Consider the following 18,879-nt stretch of genomic DNA (forward strand, 5'->3'; position numbering starts at 1 on the left):
AATTCGAATGTTTTCAATGAACGACATTAACCCTGTCATTGAACAAACTAGAGATGCACCTACTTTTTCCGTGGTCCATTGAGCGTTTCCGTTCTGCCCGCTGACAAGAGCCCACAGGTAGACGGTACCCAGTAGGCAGATTGTCATGGCCCCGCTCTTTCTCCCGTTCTCCATATTCAGCCCACCGGGTCGCTCAGTCAGTCTCTCCTCGCTGGCTGCAATGTCCCGAACAGGAGGGAAGAAGTCACGTAAGGGCGGGGACACCTCCTCCAGCAGATGTGGGACGTGTGTGGTAAATAACAGACAGAGGTGGAATTAGGAAAATATGAGGGACGTCATCCTGAGGTAAACCGTGATGCGGCTGCTGGGAAGAGGAAGCTTGGAGACATGGGGGATTCAGAGCTTAGAGAATGCATGGAGGCGCTTTATTAATAATGGCAAATACTATTCCCTCTACTATCATTACTACTTGTCAGATATGAGCCTTATTCCACAGGTGTCACAGCATAGCCCACCAAATAAAACCCAAAAGCAACAGGCTGTCCTGTAATGAACGATATCTTCTACTGAATTAACATATTCTACACTATGTAAGGGGGGATTCACACGAGCGTGTATTCGGTCCGTGCGGGCCGCGTGGTTTTCACGCGCCACGCACAGACCAATACAAGTCTATGGGGCAGTACAGACAGTCCGTGCTTTTTGCGCAGCGTTTGTCAGCTGCGCAAAAAGCGCGACAGGTTCAATATCTCCGCGTATTTCGCGTATCACACACCCATTGAAGTCAATGGGTGCGTGAAAACCACGCAGGTCGCACGGAAGCACTTCCGTGCGAACCGACTGAAACAGCGCACCAGCTGTCAAAAGGATGAATGTAACCAGAAAAGCACCACGTGCTTTTCTGTTTCCAAACATCCAAATGGAGTGTCTTTGAGATGAGCGAACCCGGACAATCGAACCGAACTTCACCGTGTTCGGCCGAACTCGTTTTGGCCGAACCCGGCAAAAAAATTTCCGGTACGCGACGTCCGGAGATAGTCACTGTCCAGGGTGCTGAAAGAGTTAAACTGTTTCAGCACCATGGACAGTGACCACCGATCCCAATAAACATGAACCTGTAAAAAAAAACGAAGTTCTGACTTACCGATAACTCCCAGCTTCTTCCTCCAGTCTGACCTCCCGGGATGGCAATTCAGTCCAAGTGACAGCTCCAGCCAATCACAGGCCAAGCACAGGCTGCAGCGGTCACATGGACTGCCGCGTCATCCAGGGAGGTGGGGACCGAGGTCAAGAGAGGCGCGTCACCAAGGACGCGTCACCAAGGACGCGTCACCAAGGCAACGGCCGGGAAGTTCTCGGTAAGTACGAACTTTTTCTTTTTTTTTAACAGGTTGCTGTATATTGTGTTCGGCATTCACTGTCGAGGGTGCTGAAAGAGTTACTGCCGATCAGTTAGCTCTTTCAGCACCTTGGACAATGACGGGCGTCGACTAGCCTCATCTCTATGATGGCGGCTGCGTGAAAATCACGCAGCCGCGCATCATACACGGATGACACACGCAGCTGTCAAATGGTTTTTGCGCGCGCAAAATGCTGCGTTGTTTGCGCGCGCAAAAACGCAACGTCCGTCTGTATCTGCCCTAATAGTGCAACACCTACAATTGCCATGCAGCAGGTCTATAACGACACATGTAATAGTATATATATATATATATATATATATATATATATATATATATATATATACATACACTACCGTTCAAAAGTTTAGGGTCACTTAGACATTTCCTTATTTTTGCAAGAAAAGCACAGTTTTTTTCAATGAAGATAAGATTAAATTTATCAGAAATACACTCTATACATTGTTAATGTGCTAAATGACTATTCTAGCTGCAAACGCCTGTTTTTTCATGCAATATCTACATAGGTGTATAGAGGCCCATTTCCAGCAACCATCACTCCAGTGTTCTAATGGTACATTGTGTTTGCTAACTGTGTTAGAAGGCTAATGGATGATTAGAAAACACTTGAAAACCCTTGTGCAATTATGGTAGCACCGCTGTAAACAGTTTCCCTGTTTAGAGGAGCTATAAAACTGACCTTCCTTTGAGCTAGTTGAGAATCTGGAGCATTACATTTGTGGGTTCGATTAAACTCTCCAAATGGCTAGAAAAAGAGAGCTTTCATGTGAAACTCAACAGTCTATTCTTGTTCTCAGAAATGAAGGCTATTCCATGCGAGAAATTGCCAAGAAACTGAAGATTTCCTACAGCGGTGTGTACTACTCCCTTCAGAGGACAGCACAAACAGGCTCTAACCAGAGTAGAAAGAGAAGTGGGAGGCCCTGCTGCACAACTGAGCAACAAGACTAGTACATTAGAGTCTCTAGTTTAAGAAATAGACGCCTCACAGGTCTTCAACTGGCAGCTTTATTAAATAGTACCCGCAAAACGCCAGTGTCAACGTCTACAGTGAAGAGGCAACTCCGGGATGCTGGCCTTCAGGCCAGAGTGGCAAAGAAAAAGCCATATCTGAGACTGGCTAATAAAAGGAAAAGATTAATATGGGCAAAAGCACACAGACATTGGACAGAGGAAGATTGGAAAAAAGTGTTATGGACAGACGAATCGAAGTTTGAGGTGTTTGGATCACACAGAAGAACATTTGTGAGACGCAGAACAACTGAAAAGATGTGGAAGAGTGCCTGACGCCATCTGTCAAGCATGGTGGAGGTAATGTGATGGTCTGGGGTTGCTTTGGTGCTGGTAAAGTGGGAGATTTGTACAAGGTAAAAGGGATTTTGAATAAGGAAGGCTATCACTCCATTTTGCAACGCCATGCCATACCCTGTGGACAGCGCTTGATTGGAGCCAATTTCATCCTACAACAGGACAATGACCCAAAGCACACCTCCAAATTATGCAAAAACTATTTAGGGAAGAAGAAGGCATCTGGTATTCTATCTGTAATGGAGTGGCCAGCGCAGTCACCAGATCTCAACCCCATAGAGCTGTTGTGGGAGCAGCTTGACCGTATGGTATGCAAGAAGTGCCCATCAAGCCAATCCAACTTGTGGGAGGGGCTTCTGGAAGCATGGGGTGAAATTTCTCCCGATTACCTCAGCAAATTAATAGCTAGAATGCCAAAGGTCTGCAATGCTGTAATTGCGGCAAATGGAGCATTCTTTGACGAAAGCAAAGTTTGAAGGAGAAAATTATTATTTGAAATAAAAATCATTATTTCTAACCTTGTCAATGTCTTGACTATATTTTCTAGTCATTTTCAACTCATTTGATAAATATAAGTGTGAGTTTTCATGGAAAACACAAAATTGGGTGACCCCAAACTTTTGAACAGTAGTGTATGTCGCCATCGAGAAATGTGTCTATCAAGAGATGTCTGCTATTGGTAAATGACACAAAGTGCTATAGAATGCTGTAGAGGGATCTGATCCTCATTTTTTCAAGAGAATTAGAGGCGATTCTTCTAGTAACAAATAATGATGGTCTTATCTCTGACAAGAAACAGGATTTTCTCCTTTCAAAATTCCCGACAATATCTACATTCTATTCACTACCGAAGGTGCTCAAGAATACTGTGCCCCTGAGGTGACGTCAGATTGTCTCAAGGCTAGGGGATTTTGGCCAGAATATTGGCATATGTGTGGATAAAATACTTATACCATTTGTGAGCAGTTTATCATTGTATCTGCTTGATACCACAATCCAAAAGAAGAGGCAGCACTCCAGTGGTATAAAAATCCAAAATTTATTCACCCAACATACAGGCAACGTATCACCTTCCAATTGAAGGCATTTACAAGCGTGATACCACTGACTTCCTGCTTAAAATAGACAGTCTGGATCTCGATGATCAGGTGTTGGAAAGTATTGACGTAGAAGCGTTATATATACGTCAGTATCACATAATCTGGGTCTACTAGTTGTCAGAAATTTTCTGGAGACAAGGAGGAACCAATTCATAACCCATAATTTTGTCTTAGAGTATTGTCTGACAAAAAAAGCTATTTCCTATTTAACAGTCGCTTCTTCCACCAGCTCAGGGGCACTGCCATGGGGAGTCTCTGTGTACAATTCGTAGGTCTGTGTACAGAAAGTCAACGTCAACAAACAGTCTCTTGTAGTGGGACAGCTACCATCCGGGTAAATACCCAAAGGCCAGTGTTCTTCTAACTCCACGCAATAAAGATCAAGAGAACAATACAATTCGGATTATTGGCACCTTTGATGAGGCACACAATGAAGTTTGGGATATTATATCAAAATACTGGAATGTTCTTCGAGATTACCCAGATCTGAAGACGTTGTTGAATGCTACACCATAGATTACCTATAGAAGAGGGAGATCCCTTAGAAATTGTCTGGTAAAGAGTCATTTCACACTTAAAAATAAAAAAAATACACACGTGGCTACCATCTTGTACTATTGGAAATTATAGAAGTGGTGGTTACATTGCATGTAGACACATGAAGATTGCAAAGACCTTTTCGAACCTAGTCACAGGTCAGACTTATGCAATTAGAGCATTTATCAATTGCAAAATGAAGGGATTGGTCTACCTTATGACGTGTAGCTGTCCTCAAGCATACTCTGGAAAAACAATCAGGAAGAGGATTGGTGACCATCTTGGAGAAACAAGACATAAGAGGGATACTCTAGTGGCACCCCATGTAAATCCATGCAACAATAATGACCGAAAGAGCATATCATTTCTTGGGATTGAGAAAGTACACAAGACCGTGAAGAAGGGCGATCTGAACAAACGTATTCTCCGGAAACAATGCATGTGGATATACAGGTTAAGGGGACACTACCCCCCACTGGGCCCCCCCCTCCCCGCAAACAACACCCCCACAACCCCCGCCCTCCCGACAATGAACATTTATCAGTTCTGTGTGCAATGTAAAAATACAGCTAGGCCACCAAGTGTATACTTATAGGAGACAGCATATCTATAGCACTACGACCCTATAGCTATGGTTGGGATTAGATACAGTGGCTCAGCAGACAGTATCACATATGATAGGATTAGATATAGCGCCCAGCTCGCTGTCATTGCAGCTCCAGCACTGGACCCAGGAAAGGTAAGTATAAGAATTGTTATGCTTTTTTATGTGTTACTAATTTTTGTTGTGTGTTGTTTTTTTTACAGGCTCGGTTGTTGGACTACTTCAAATTCGAGGACTTCAATGACAGCATTTTCTTTATTCTCAATAAAATGGTTAATGAGGGTTGGGTGTTTTTTTTATTTCAATAAAATATTTTTTCTATGTCCTTGTATTTTTTTAAAATTTATTACTACCGCCTTAGTAATGGCCACTAGCTGAATTACAGCGTCCATTACTAAGGCGGAACTTAATGTTTAACCGGTGAAGAGGCTAACACTAACCCCCATTATTACTCAGGGGAGCCGGGAAGAGCCGGGTGCGATCCAGTACCTGACCATCTGTAGTGATGGCCAGGTACTGGGGAAGCCACAGGCTGGCATTATTAGGCTGGGAAAGCCCAAAAACTGTGACCCTTCCCACACTGGTAATGCCAGGCTGCTGTTACTGTGTTGTATCTGGCTGGTTATGAAAAATGGGGGAGACGCCACTCTTTTTTATTTTTTAAATGGAAAAAACAATGTGGGGCCCCCCGCATTTTTCAGAACTAGCCAGATACAACACAGCAGCCTAGCATTACCATGGTGGGAAGGGCCACGGTTTTTAGGCTTTCCCAGCCTAATAATGCCAGCCTGCGGCTGCCCCAGTACCCAGCCATCACTACAGATGGTCAGGTACTGGATTGCACCTGGCTCTTCCCGGCTCCCCTGGTGGCGATGGGTACCAGGGTAAAAATGGGGGCTAGTGTTAGCCTCTGCACTGGCTAACATTAAGCCCTGCCTTAGTATTGGATGATGTCAATCAGCCAGCAGCAATTACTAAGGCGGTAGTAATAAAGTTTTTAAAAAAATACAAAGACATAGAAAAAATATTTTATTGAAATAAAAAAAAACACCTTCATTAACCATTTTATTTAGAATAAAAAAAGCTGTAATTGAAATAGTCCTCGAACCCGAGGTAGTCCAACAACCGAACCTGTAAAAAACAACAAAAAAAACATTAGTAACACATGTTGTCACGGACACTGGGTTTGTGGACCCACTAGGCCGCTCCGCCGTAGCGGGGAGGCAGCTGACAAGGTCACAGTCTATGTGAAAGTGAGATAGTAGACAGTAATGCTTAGGTACCTGAAATAGTCCGGATGGTGACTGTGGCTTCAGCACGGATGGAGGCAGGTGCGGAAAGTGGCGCCAGACGTGGCGGGCAGTATCCGATGAGCAGATGGCACTTGACGTGGCAGATGGCACTTGATGTGGCAGGTGGCACTTGACGTGGCAGATGACACTTGACGTGGCAGATGGTACTTGACGTGGCAGATGACACTTGACGTGGCAGATGGCACTTGAACACGGGTAGGCAAAGGAACAATGCGGAATACAGGAACGGTAACAGGGCACGGGTAACAGCTGGAACGGGAGACACTAAGGGACCATTTGCGAGACAGACAGGGAAAGACTAACAACGCTCAGGCAAGGATCAGAAGGGCTGGGGCATTCTTATAGGGCAGGAAATCATGTGGGTTAATGAACATTGTTTTCATGTGCGCGCGCTGGCCCTTTAAGAGCGTGCGCGAGCGTGCGCGCGCACCCTACGGGACCCGGCCGGACGGAGCGGAAGTGAGCGCTGGCATCTCCTATGAGGGAGACGGAGGCCAGCGCTCACAGATCCATGGCTGTGGGGGGCGTCGGGATGTGAGTGAACCCGACGGCCCGCGGCCATGGGCGCTACAGTATCCCCCCTCTTACGCCCCCTCTTCTTGGAACCAGAGTGAGAGAGGAACTTTTTAATAAGAGTAGGGGCGCTGAGGTTCTCTTCTGGCTCCCAGGACCTCTCCTCAGGACCAAACCCTCTCCAGTCCACCAGATAGAAAGTCCTTCCTCCAACCCTCTTGCGGTCCAGGATCTCCTTTACCTCGAATACATCAGAAGGACCGCTGGAAGCAACTGTGGAACTAGAGGTCTTGCTGTAGCGGTTCAGGACCACTGGTTTCAGGAGGGACACATGGAAGGAGTTAGGGATTCTGAGGGTAGGGGGCAGCCGCAGCTTATAGGAAACAGGGTTAGTTTGTTGCAGGATCTCGAAGGGACCAAGGAACCTGGGAGCAAACTTGTATGAAGGCACCCTCAAGCGAATGTTTCGAGAGGACAGCCAGACTTTAGTCCCAGGAAGATACTGAGGCGGCTCTCTTCTTTTGGTATCTGCCTTACGCTTCATGCGATCTACCCCCTGCAAAATAGAGGACCGGGTCTGTTGCCAGATTTGCAGGAAGTCCCCATATGCAGAGTCAGCAGCGGGTACCTGAGATGAAGTCGACACTAGAAGAGGAACTCTGGGATGTTGACTGTACACGATGTGAAACGGAGTGGAGGTGGTGGACTCACTTGTGTGGTTATTATAAGAAAACTCCGCCCATGGTAGAAGCTGTACCCAGTTATCATGCTGTGAAGAGATGAAGTGGCGGAGATAATTTTCCATGATCTGGTTGATCCTCTCAACTTGCCCATTGGACTGGGGGTGATAGGCAGAGGAAAAGTCCAAACCCACATCCAGGAGTTTACAGAGGGCTCTCCAGAACTTGGAGGTAAACTGAACCCCCCGGTCGGACACAATGTGAAGAGGCAAGCCATGCAAGCGGAAGATGTGCTGAATGAAGAAGCTTGCCAGTCGAGGAGCAGAGGGTAGGCCGGTCAGCGGGATAAAATGTGCCATCTTAGAGAACCGGTCCACCACCACCCAGATGGTGTTGCATCCTGCTGAGAGAGGAAGGTCCGTGACGAAGTCTATAGCGATGTGCTGCCAGGGGGCACTGGGTACAGGCAGGGGTTGAAGCAGGCCGGCAGGCTTGCTGTGAGCCACCTTGTTAGAGGCACACACCGTGGAAGCAGAGACAAAGTCCAGAACATCCTTAGGTAGCGTGGGCCACCAGAAGTGACGAGCGATCAGGTCTTGGGTCTTACGGACACCGGCGTGCCCAGCTAGTTTTAGAACTGTGTCCCCAGCGGAGAATTCTTTTTCTATCTGCCAACCGAACAAAAGTTCTCCCTGGAGGGATATTTCTAAGCTGCAGAGGATTGGCAGTGACAACGCAGGATGGGTCTATGATCGTCTGAAGGGACTCCACCGTGTCTTCCGTTTCGAATGATCTGGACAGGGCATCGGCCCTCACGTTCTTGTCAGCGGGACGGTAGTGGAGCAGAAATTGGAAACGGGTGAAGAACAGTGACCACCTGGCTTGACGAGGATTCAGTCTTTGAGCGGACTGAAGGTAAGTGAGATTCTTGTGGTCGGTGAAGATCAGAATGGGGTGAGCAGCGCCCTCCAGAAGATGTCTCCACTCCTCCAGGGCCAATTTGATAGCCAGTAGCTCCCGATCTCCAATGGAATAATTGCGCTCAGCAGAGGAAAACAGTCTTGAGTAGTAGCCACACACTACTGCCTTTCCTTTGGAGCTCCTCTGGAACAGAAGTGCGCCTGCACCAACAGAGGAAGCGTTCACTTCCAGTGAGAACTGCCGAGATATGTCAGGGTGATGGAGGATCGAAGCTGAAGTGAAGGCTTTCTTGAGGCTAATGAATGCGGACTCTGCCTCCGGAGTCCACACCTTGGCGTTCACACCCTTCTTGGTAAGGGTAGAGATGGGGGCCGTGAGAGAAGAAAAGTTCGGAATAAACTGCCGGTAGAAATTGGCGAAACCAAGGAACCGCTGTATGGCCCTTAGGCCTTGAGGACGTGGCCATTCCAGGACAGACTTTAACTTCTCAGGGTCCATCTTAAGGCCTTGATCCGAGATGACATAGCCCAGGAAGGGCAGAGACCTTTTTTCAAAGGTGCATTTCTCTAACTTGGCATACAAGCGATTCTCTCTTAGTCACAGAAGAACTTGACAAACGTGCCTCCGATGGGTCATCAGATCTGGGGAGAAGATTAGAATATCATCGAGATAAACTACAACACATATATAGAGGAGATCTCGGAAGATGTCATTAACGAACTCCTGAAATACTGCGGGAGCGTTACACAGTCCGAAGGGCATCACTCGGTAATCGTAGTGCCCATCGCGGGTGTTAAATGCCGTCTTCCATTCGTCACCCCGGCGAATCCGGATTAGATTATAGGCCCCTCGCAGATCTAGCTTGGAAAAATTTTTGGCTCCTCGTATGCGATCAAACAGCTCGGAAATGAGTGGCAACGGGTACTTGTTCTTGACCGTGATCTGATTGAGACCACGGTAATCAATGCAGGGTCGGAGAGATCCATCTTTCTTTTTAACGAAGAAGAATCCTGCCCCGGCCGGGGAGGAAGATTTTCGAATAAAACCCCTCTCCAAGTTCTCCTTGATATAGGCAGACATCGATAAAGTCTCTGGCAAGGAGAGAGGATATACTCATCCACGGGGAAGAGAAGCATTGGGAACCAGTTCAATGGGACAGTCATAATTCCGATGTGGAGGCAACGTCTCAGCCTCTCGTTTGCAGAAGACATCCGCAAAACTGGCATACTGAGAAGGTAGATCGGAGAGTGACTGCAGCAGAGGGGGCACAACAGGACGGACTTGTGACAGGCAATGGCTATGGCATCTGGAACCCCATTGAAGAACTCCAGAACTCCAGTCGAGTGTCGAGGCGTGTGGACGGAGCCATGGCAGACCCAGCAGGATAGGATTGATAGCCTTGGGTAGTACCCGGAAGGAGATCTGTTCTGAGTGAAGAGCTCCGACCCGTAATGTCACCGGCTCAGTGATGAGCATGATTGAATCAGGCAGCGGTAGACCATTCACAGAGGCAACTGCCAGGGGTCTCTCCAGACGGACTGTGGGTAGTTGAAACCGATCCACTAGATCTTGGTGGATAAAATTAGCAGCCGCTCCAGAGTCAAGATAGGCGGAGGAAGGGTGTGATGCCTGTCCGGTGAAGATGGCCACAGGTATCGATAATTTGGAAGAGGTTTTAACGTTTGGAGACGTTCCACCTAGAGTTGCCTCTCCAACCAACCCTAGGTACTGGAGTTTCCCGGTTTCTGTGGGCATTGACGCACAAAATGACCCTTGAGGCCGCAATACATGCAAAGTCCAGAGGAGCGTCTGCGCTGCTTCTCCTGTTCAGATAACCGGACTCTGTCTACCTGCATGGGTTCCTCAGGTAGCGCACTAGGAGTGGACAATTGTAGTCTCTGGGCAGGGGGTGCTGGTCTGTGGGCCCGGCTCTCCTTACGAACCTCTTGAGAGTGCTCCAGGATTCTCATATCAACCCGTGTGGCTAACAGGATGAGGGCATCCAAGGTAGAAGGAAGGTCGCAGGCTGCCAGTTCGTCCTTGATGTGAGAGGACAGTCCCTGCCAGAAGGTCGCCACCAGTGCCTCATTGTTCCATGCCAGCTCGGCTGCTAGGGTACGGAAGGAGATTGAATACTCCCCTTCTTGCTTGAGGGTCAACAGAGTGGCTGCGGCAGAGGATGTTCGACCCGGCTCCTCGAACACGGCACGAAAGGACTGCAGGAACAAGGCTAGGTCCGTGGATACAGGTCCTTGTTGCTCCAAGATTGGGTTTGCCCATGCGAGGGCCTTGCCAGCGAGGAGGGAGATAATGAACGCTACTTTAGCCTCCTCGGAGGGGAAGAGATGAGGCCGTAGCCTAAAATGCACCGTGCATTGATTGAGAAATCCTCTGCATGCTCTGGGGTCACCGTCATAGCGAGGAGGAAGAGGCAGAGGAACTGAGGATCCAGAACAAACAGGGGGAGCAACATGCAGTGGCACGGCAACAGCTTCTGGAGGAAGAACCGGGGGTGGAACAGCGAGTAGATCCAGGCGGACCAGAATAGAATTCACCGCCTCAAGGAGTTGATCCTGACGAGTGCGTAGGTCATGCATCTCTGTCTGAATCTTCTGTACTGGGGTCTTGGGCTGGCCAGCGGGTTCCATGCCTGAGCGTACTGTCACGGACACTGGGTTTGTGGACCCACTAGGCCGATCCGCCGTAGCGGGGAGGCAGCTGACCAGGTCACAGTCTATGTGAAAGTGAGATAGCAGACAGTAATGCTTAGGTACCTGAAATAGTCCGGACGGTGACTGTGGCTTCAGCACGGATGGAGGCAGGTGCGGAAAGTGGCGCCAGATGTGGCGGGCAGTATCCGATGAGCAGATGGCACTTGACGTGGCAGATGGCACTTGACGTGGCAGATGGCATTTGACGTGGCAGATGGTACTTGACGTGGCAGATGACACTTGACGTGGCAGATGGCACTTGACGTGGCAGATGGCACTTGAACACGGGTAGGCACAGGAACAATGCGGAATACAGGAATGGTAACAGGGCACGGGTAACAGCTGGAACGGGAGACACTAAGGGACCATTTGCGAGACAGACAGGGAAAGACTAACAACGCTCAGGCAAGGATCAGAAGGGCTGGGGCATTCTTATAGGGCAGGAAATCATGTGGGTTAATGAACATTGTTTTCACCCTACGGGACCCAGCCGGACGGAGCGGAAGTGAGCGCTGGCATCTCCTAGGAGGGAGACGGAGGCCAGCGCTCACAGATCCATGGCTGCGGGCGTCGGGAGGTGAGTGAACCCGACGGCCCGCGGCCATGGGCGCTACACATGTGTTAGGCTTAGATAAAGGGCCCATGTGAGATAATGTCTGTTGGACCCTATATCTAAGCCTACCACATGTTAGGCTTAGATACAGGGCCCCGGCAGACAGTAATGTTGTACTTATACTCCTCTTCGGCTCTGGGCGCAGCAGAGGTCCTGACGCCATCCAGTGCCGAGACGTTGTGCGTGGTGCACAGCATCGTGACGTCAATATGCGAGAAGACGTCAGGACCTAAGCTGCGCTTGGGAACGAGGAGGCTAAGCATATTGTTACTATAGTAACTGGGGACAGTGTATTTTATTACATAGGCCCAAGTTACTATAGTAATTTTTAATAGACGTGGCGCATTGGGCCACCGGCCCCCTGGCTTCAGGCCCGGTCGCAATTGCGACCACTGCGACCCCTATAGCTACTTCACTGGGCTATATTATACAGATGAGACCTGCTGAGTATGGCGCACGCTCAGCCTGTTTTATACTTCCCCTTGATGGCTGCTACATAATGTACGTGGCATGTCGTTAGTGGCTTAAAGGGGTCCTCTGGACATTTTTTATTGATGGCCTATCCATAGGAAGCGTTCGTCGTCTTGGCCTCTTCAGTGTTTACCATGCACAATGCCGTACACATTGGTAATAGCTGTGCCTGGGATTGCAGCTCAGTCCAGTTTACTTGAATGCAATCCCAGGCACAGTCACTCCGTATGTGTATGGTGTTGTGCTTGTTAACTGGGAAAAGTCCATGGCTACGAATGCTGTGGTCCCATCTATCACAGCCCCCACTGATCTGATATTGATGGCCCATCCTTAGGATAAGATATAAAATGCCCAGAGGACCCCTTTAATGTAATGTGTGTAAAGTTTGAATTAGGGAGGGAATATAAACATGGCAGAGGGCAGGGCCAGGCAGGCTTCAGTATAAGTGTTAACAGACACAGTTAAGCAAAACTTCCGCCTCTTCCCTTTAACTTGCCCTACCTGTCCTCCATCCGTCCTATGACTCTCCTCCACCCGTCCTTGACTGTCCTCCGCTCATCCTGTGAGACTGTCCTCCACCCGTCTGTGACTGTCCTGCGTCGTTCCCTTTAGCTCCGCCCTCCATCCTCTTCCGGCCCTGAGAGCTGCTACCTCCTGCTCCATTAGCTCCCCCCCCTATAAGCCTCCTGACACTCAACAGGACATTGTTTTGTTTCGTCCTGGTCCCTGCTCAGACTCTGAGCATCCCCGTCCTCTCTCCGACATAGTGTTCAAAGGTGGCAGTGGCTAGCACCGTGCATCCGGGCCCCCGCAGATGTCCGGTGTTAGTGATTCGACCAGGCATGAGGGGGCCCGTGCCGCCATGCCTGGCCTATAACTTATTGTGCCTGGCTGGGTGACACGGGCCCCCTCATGCCGCGGGCCCCATAGCAGCTGTTGCGGCTGCTACAGTGGTAGTTACGCCACTGGTCGAGTTACATTATTATGACCACCTCATACTTTCGACGTCGGCAGTGCATAGCCCATGAAGGAAGTGATGTGTCGTGGGCTGGCTTGGTGGGTATATAAGGTGTGCGATAGGCTGTCTGAACACATATTACTCATTTTTGATTTTTGCCATGGGTTAAATGGGCGATTTATCAGAGTTGCAACAAGGGGGTGATTATTGGCTTTCGGGCCAAGGGTGGCAGTATTTCTCAAACTGCGCAGTTTGTGAACTGTTCGCGTGCTGCTGTGATGAAAGTGTATCGTGAGTGGAGAAATGGCAGCATTGGGAATAGCCGTCATGGAAACCGTCGGCTACGAAGGTTGTGCGAGGGCCGGAAAAAAAAAACCTTCAATTTAATTGGCGGTATCAGAATTGGACCACCAAGGATTGGCAAAGGGTTGCCTTCTCCGATGAGTCATGTTTTCTGCTTTATCAAACGGATGGGCATTGGCATGTCATGCGAGAAAGATCAGAGAACAAACACCCTGCAACCATTGCTGGAAGAACACGAGCTGGTGGCGGCAGCGTTATGGTCCGGGGAGTTTTTTCATGGCATTCTCGAGGCCCACTCATCCATTTCTTATATGACGACCTGGTTTTGAATAAACCCAGATCATGTCAATATAAGATGCTGTACCAGATGATTGGTGAATCATTTTCTCCCCCATACATACTATCTATATAAAAATAATGGCAGAATATGGACATCAGACCTAATGAACTACAGGTGGAAGTATTAGGGTGTGTTCACACAGGGCAGAAATGCTGCGTAAAAGCACACAGCGTATCCGCTCTGTGCGCCGCAGGGAATTCCGGACGAAAAACCGCACCAAATTGTGGTGCGGTTTTTCGGCTGGAATGTCCGTTGCAGAAAACTGCACAGATAAAAATAAATGGATACTTACCATGGTGATGCGTTTCTTTCGACTTCATTATGCTCTGTAGCCCTGGGATGATGTTTCATCCCATGTGACCGCTGCGGCCTGTGATTGGCTGCAGCGGTCACATGGGTTGAAACGTCTTCCCAAGAGGCTAGTGACTTCTGGGTAAGTATAAGATTATTTTTTTCTGAGTTGCAATTTTTGCGGCTCAATTGCTGCGATTCCGCCACAAAAACATCTGCTATTTGTTTCAGGTTTTAGCTCCCCATTGAATTCAATGAGGATGTCCCGCAACAAATAAGCAGAGTTTACGTAAATACAATTGACATGCTGCGGTTGAAAAAACATGTCAATTTTTGAGCATTTTTTCTGCTCAGCATTAACACAGCGTGTGGATGAGATTTGTTTTAATCTCATCCACTTTGCTGCTACTGTATTATACTGCAGATTTTACGCAACGAATTCCATGGCGGAAAATCCACAGTATTTACGCTACGTGTGAACTGACCCTCAAAGGTATTACCATCCTCAAGGGAAAATGGAAATGTAATCCTGCCTAAATCTGTCAAGAATAACAAGAGTACGGAGGTTACAACATGGATTTATATTGATCTGTTCATTCTATATGTGCTGATTTTCAGGGCACAGGATAAAACTGACACACATATTTCTGTCACTATCCACGGCCAGGGGACGCGTGACAGTCCCCATGATATCGCATTGCAACTAAGAAAAGAGATAGGAGAGAGTGGACAGCTGACATGCGAGGACCGCAGCTTTAGGATGTGGCAGACAAGCCTCCCTGCCGATTGGCTGTACGCTCCGGTGACATCCCTTGGTTTATAAGCTCGGCATTTCCGATCGCATGCGGCCACTGCTGTTACCTGACCGAGGTCTAGTATAGTGTGAAACCTGTTGGAGAGTTTGTGTTTGAGCAGATTGATAATTACTGCAGGGACTGACAAGGGTTATGTAGTGCCTCTGGGATGATCTCTTCAGAGCAATACTGGCCTAGTGAATTGACCCAGGAGCAAACTATAACTGACTATATTGGTGCACTGGAAGTAATAAAAGAGCCGACTGTTACCCACTCCTAGCGGTACCCATTAATTTGGGACAAAGTTTCTACGTCAATACTTTCCAACAATACCTGATCGTCGAGATCCAGATTGTCTATTTTAAGCAGGAGGTCAATGGTATCTCGCAAATACAATGATAAAAAATTTCCAGTGCACTGGTAAGCACCATGTCAGTTCATTTTAGCAATCAGGGGGGTCCCAGCAGTGGGACCCACATATTAATGGCATCTCATAGCGATACTCTAGAAATGGACATGGTAGAACCCCTATAAGTCCCAAATGACTGCTAATTATAGTATATTAACCCATAAGCTAAGTAGCTTTATGGGGTATTTTCAATGTTCATACAAATAGCAGAGTCTTCGGAAGTGCAATGCCACATTTATAATCTGATATTTACATTTTCAGTGGGCCCAGAAATTCTATGGATAGCTATGATGTAGCAGGACTTAAACTGCATATTCCTCTCCATACTTCATCATCCAGTTCACAGAGCTCCCATGGTATGGTCTGCACACAATTCATAAAATTAAGAAATTAGTACAATTCTGCATTCTAGGCATCTATATTCAGTATGGAGCCTCCGCTGCAATGCCCCTATCGATTAAAATAAAAGCTGTACAGCAAGGATCCTGTACTAAATCTAAAAGCCTCGCAGAACCAAGACAACAAGAAGGCGATTAAAGCGCCTCTCCACCAAAAATATTTCCTCCAGACTAATGTATGATAATTTATGACATCTATTTTTAGTCTACAATCTCTGCTTTGCATTTTAGGTACTGATGTGATCACCATGCACAATTTGTTTTGTTAATGGTCTTGGAATTATTTGTACAACATAATTTGTTCTTTCTAATTGTTTTTTTATATTTTTTTAAAATATTTTTTATTGTAGACAAAGCACTGTTAAAAATCATGTTATTATTACTATTTAATCTTAACCAAGTTAAATTTCCATACTAGGGAATATTTGTTACATGGTCTGAGCCTGATTTGCTGTACTTGAGCATGATGTTTCCATAGAAACCAGATGCAACCTGACTTCAAAGTAATGAAGTAGATAGAGATTTCAGCAATTAAGGAAAAGTGATGAACAAGGAAAAGCAAAGAAAGATTATGCATGACGAGAGCAAATGGGGGAAAGAGAAAACGGATGAGAATATACTTTTTGTGGTAAATCTATGTTTATTAGATTTGTAACAAGAATAGAACAACATTGTACAAATAATAGTAGTGCTGCGTCCAGTAACATACACTCAAGCTGTTCCGAGAATATATTTTTTAAAGGAAAATAGCTACGAGGGCACCAAGTATTACTACTACACACAACATCAGTCATTTTTAATGTTATTGTAAAATAAAAAATGTTTAAAACATTTCTGTCATGTTCCTCCAAGAATTTTAAAACAAATCACTAAGGCCCCATGCACACGAACGTGCTTTTGCGGCCACAATTCCCCCGAAAATTCACGGGAGAATTGCGGCCCCATTCATTCCTATGGGGCCATGCACACGATCGTGGTTTTCACGGTCCGTGCATGGCTCCGGAGCCCGGACCGCAGAAAGAACCGGGCTCTTTAAAAATAATGGCCGCGGCCACATGCACAGCCCTCGATTTGCGGGTGGCTCGCGGCTGTCACTGCGTGGGCGGCCGACCTGGAAAATCACGGCCGTGCACATGGCTACGGCCGTGTGCATGGGGCCATAAAGTGGGATTACAATTACTTAACATAACTAAGAGAAAGAGGCCATATTTACTGATACAAGGACAGGTGAAAATTTCAGTTCTCAGCAGGATGCAGACTAGCCACAATGTTAGACCACGACTGTAGTGTTTATCCGCAATTACGGACTGTCCGCTGCATTTTTTTCCATCTCCCATTGATTTCAATGAGGTTTTTGAGGCGGAAAACACCTCAAGATAGGTCATGTCGCTTTTTGTTCCTGCGAGCGTTTTTTTCTACTAGACAATGGGTTGCGTGTTAAGAAGTTTTTTGGCGTGGTTTCCGACGCTATTTCCATGCCAAAAAACTCTGTGTGAACAGGGCCTAAGAGTAAAGACATGACTGAACATACTGAGGGAAGTTTATCAACCTTTTGTATGCCAGTTGTGTCGCGTAGAAGAGTCACAAAAGAGCCTAAAAGTCGCAACTTGCGTTGCAAATTGCGACCTTTGGCCTTTTTTGCACTGCTCTGACCACTTTTGTGGAACAGGAACATGGCTTCGCAAAGGGGGGCAGGCTTCAGCAACTTGCAATTTATTATCATTTACGCCAGAAAACTGGTGCAAATTATAGTGGAAATCTGCTGGCGTAGATTTTACTCTGTGGGGCATAGCAAAATAGAGGCCTGTGCTGGGCCTCGTACCTTCCCCCCCCCCCATCCGATTTTGCTTCACCCCACCCCCCAAACCACACATCGGATGATGAAATAAAAAAGATAAGTGATAAATGTCTGATGGCTTGGGGCCCTCGTACTATGACAGGCATAATCGCAGTGAGCGGGAGTTTCAATGGAGCGCCCTACCACTCCACACAATGCCCTAAAATAGCACAGCAAGACAACTGTAATCGTCAGGTCAGGGCCGGTGTCAGCACCCGGTAAACCCGGGCAAGTGCCGGAGCCCACTACCCTTGGGGGGGCCCACTCTGCCGCAGGATGCTTTACGCTGCCGTCATGGCTCCTCCAGGAGCGGAATCTTCGGCCAGGGCATTGCCAACGCTCTTGCCCGGGATTCCGCTCCTAGAGGGAGCCCCTGACGTCTCTGTTCATAGATGGATAGTGACATCAGGGGCTTCACCAGGAGCGGAATTCCTGGGCATAGTGTCAACAAAGCTCTGGTTGGGGATTCTGCTCCAGGAGGAGCCCCCGACTTCACTGCCAATATATGGACAGTGATGTCATGGGCGCCTCCAGGACCGGAATCCCCAGCCAGAGAATTGCTGACGCTCTGGCCATAGATTCCGCTCCTGGAGAAGCCCCTAGCGTCACTTTCCATATATGGACAGTGACGTCAGGGGCTCCTCCTGGAGCGTAATCCCCGGCTAGAGAGTTGCCGATAGCCTGGCCGGCCCTGGATTCCTCTCCTAGAGGTAGACCCTGACGTCACTGTCCATATATATACAGTGAAGTCGGAGGGTCCTCCTGGAGCAGAATCCCCAACCAGAGCCTTGCCGGCGCTCTGCCCAGGAATTCCGCTCCTGGTGAAGCCCCTGATGTAACTATCCATATATGGACAGTGACGTCAGGGGTTCATTCCTCCAGGAGAGGAATCCCTGGCCAGAGCATCGGCAACACTCTGTCTGGGGATTCCACTTCTGGAGGAGCCTCTGGCGTCACTATCCATATATGTATTTAGAAAGTTGCACAAAACACACTGATAGACATTTTTATTTAAAAATACAATTTCAAAGATGTACATAGCCTAAATTGCTAGAAATCTGTGTGTGAGCAGGCCTGAAACCAGATTTTTGTATTGTGAGACTAGACATGGACCACACATCCCCAATATATACTTTGATCTATAGCTGCTAGGCAAAAATGTATAAATGTGAACATGGGTTCTTTGTTAACATTTTGATCAAATTGTATATAAGGCCATTTGCCACGTCCCGGCGACCTCTTTAAAGTGGGTACCTACTCTACTCGTTTGCAGCACCGCATAGGGGCCACTGCCACCGCAGCATTACTCCTGCAGAGGGAGCAACCCGGAGGCCCAAAAGCACCCATGCTGTCAGGC

General features: G+C 47.7%; 1 protein-coding gene across 1 annotated transcript in view; it reads right to left on the reverse strand.

Annotated features, from left to right (window-relative positions):
- QPCT (glutaminyl-peptide cyclotransferase) overlaps positions 1-385 on the reverse strand; it is a 121,658-nt gene extending 121,273 nt beyond the window's left edge. The window contains exon 1 of the mRNA XM_075862536.1: positions 64-385. Within this exon, the coding sequence (XP_075718651.1) occupies positions 64-174 (111 nt within the window). The 5' untranslated portion in view covers positions 175-385. The remainder of the gene's footprint in view (positions 1-63) is intronic.
- Between the last annotated feature and the right edge of the window lie 18,494 nt (positions 386-18,879).

The sequence above is a fragment of the Rhinoderma darwinii genome, chromosome 4 (genome assembly GCF_050947455.1).
Source record: "Rhinoderma darwinii isolate aRhiDar2 chromosome 4, aRhiDar2.hap1, whole genome shotgun sequence".
NCBI classification, from domain to species: Eukaryota; Metazoa; Chordata; class Amphibia; order Anura; family Rhinodermatidae; genus Rhinoderma; species Rhinoderma darwinii.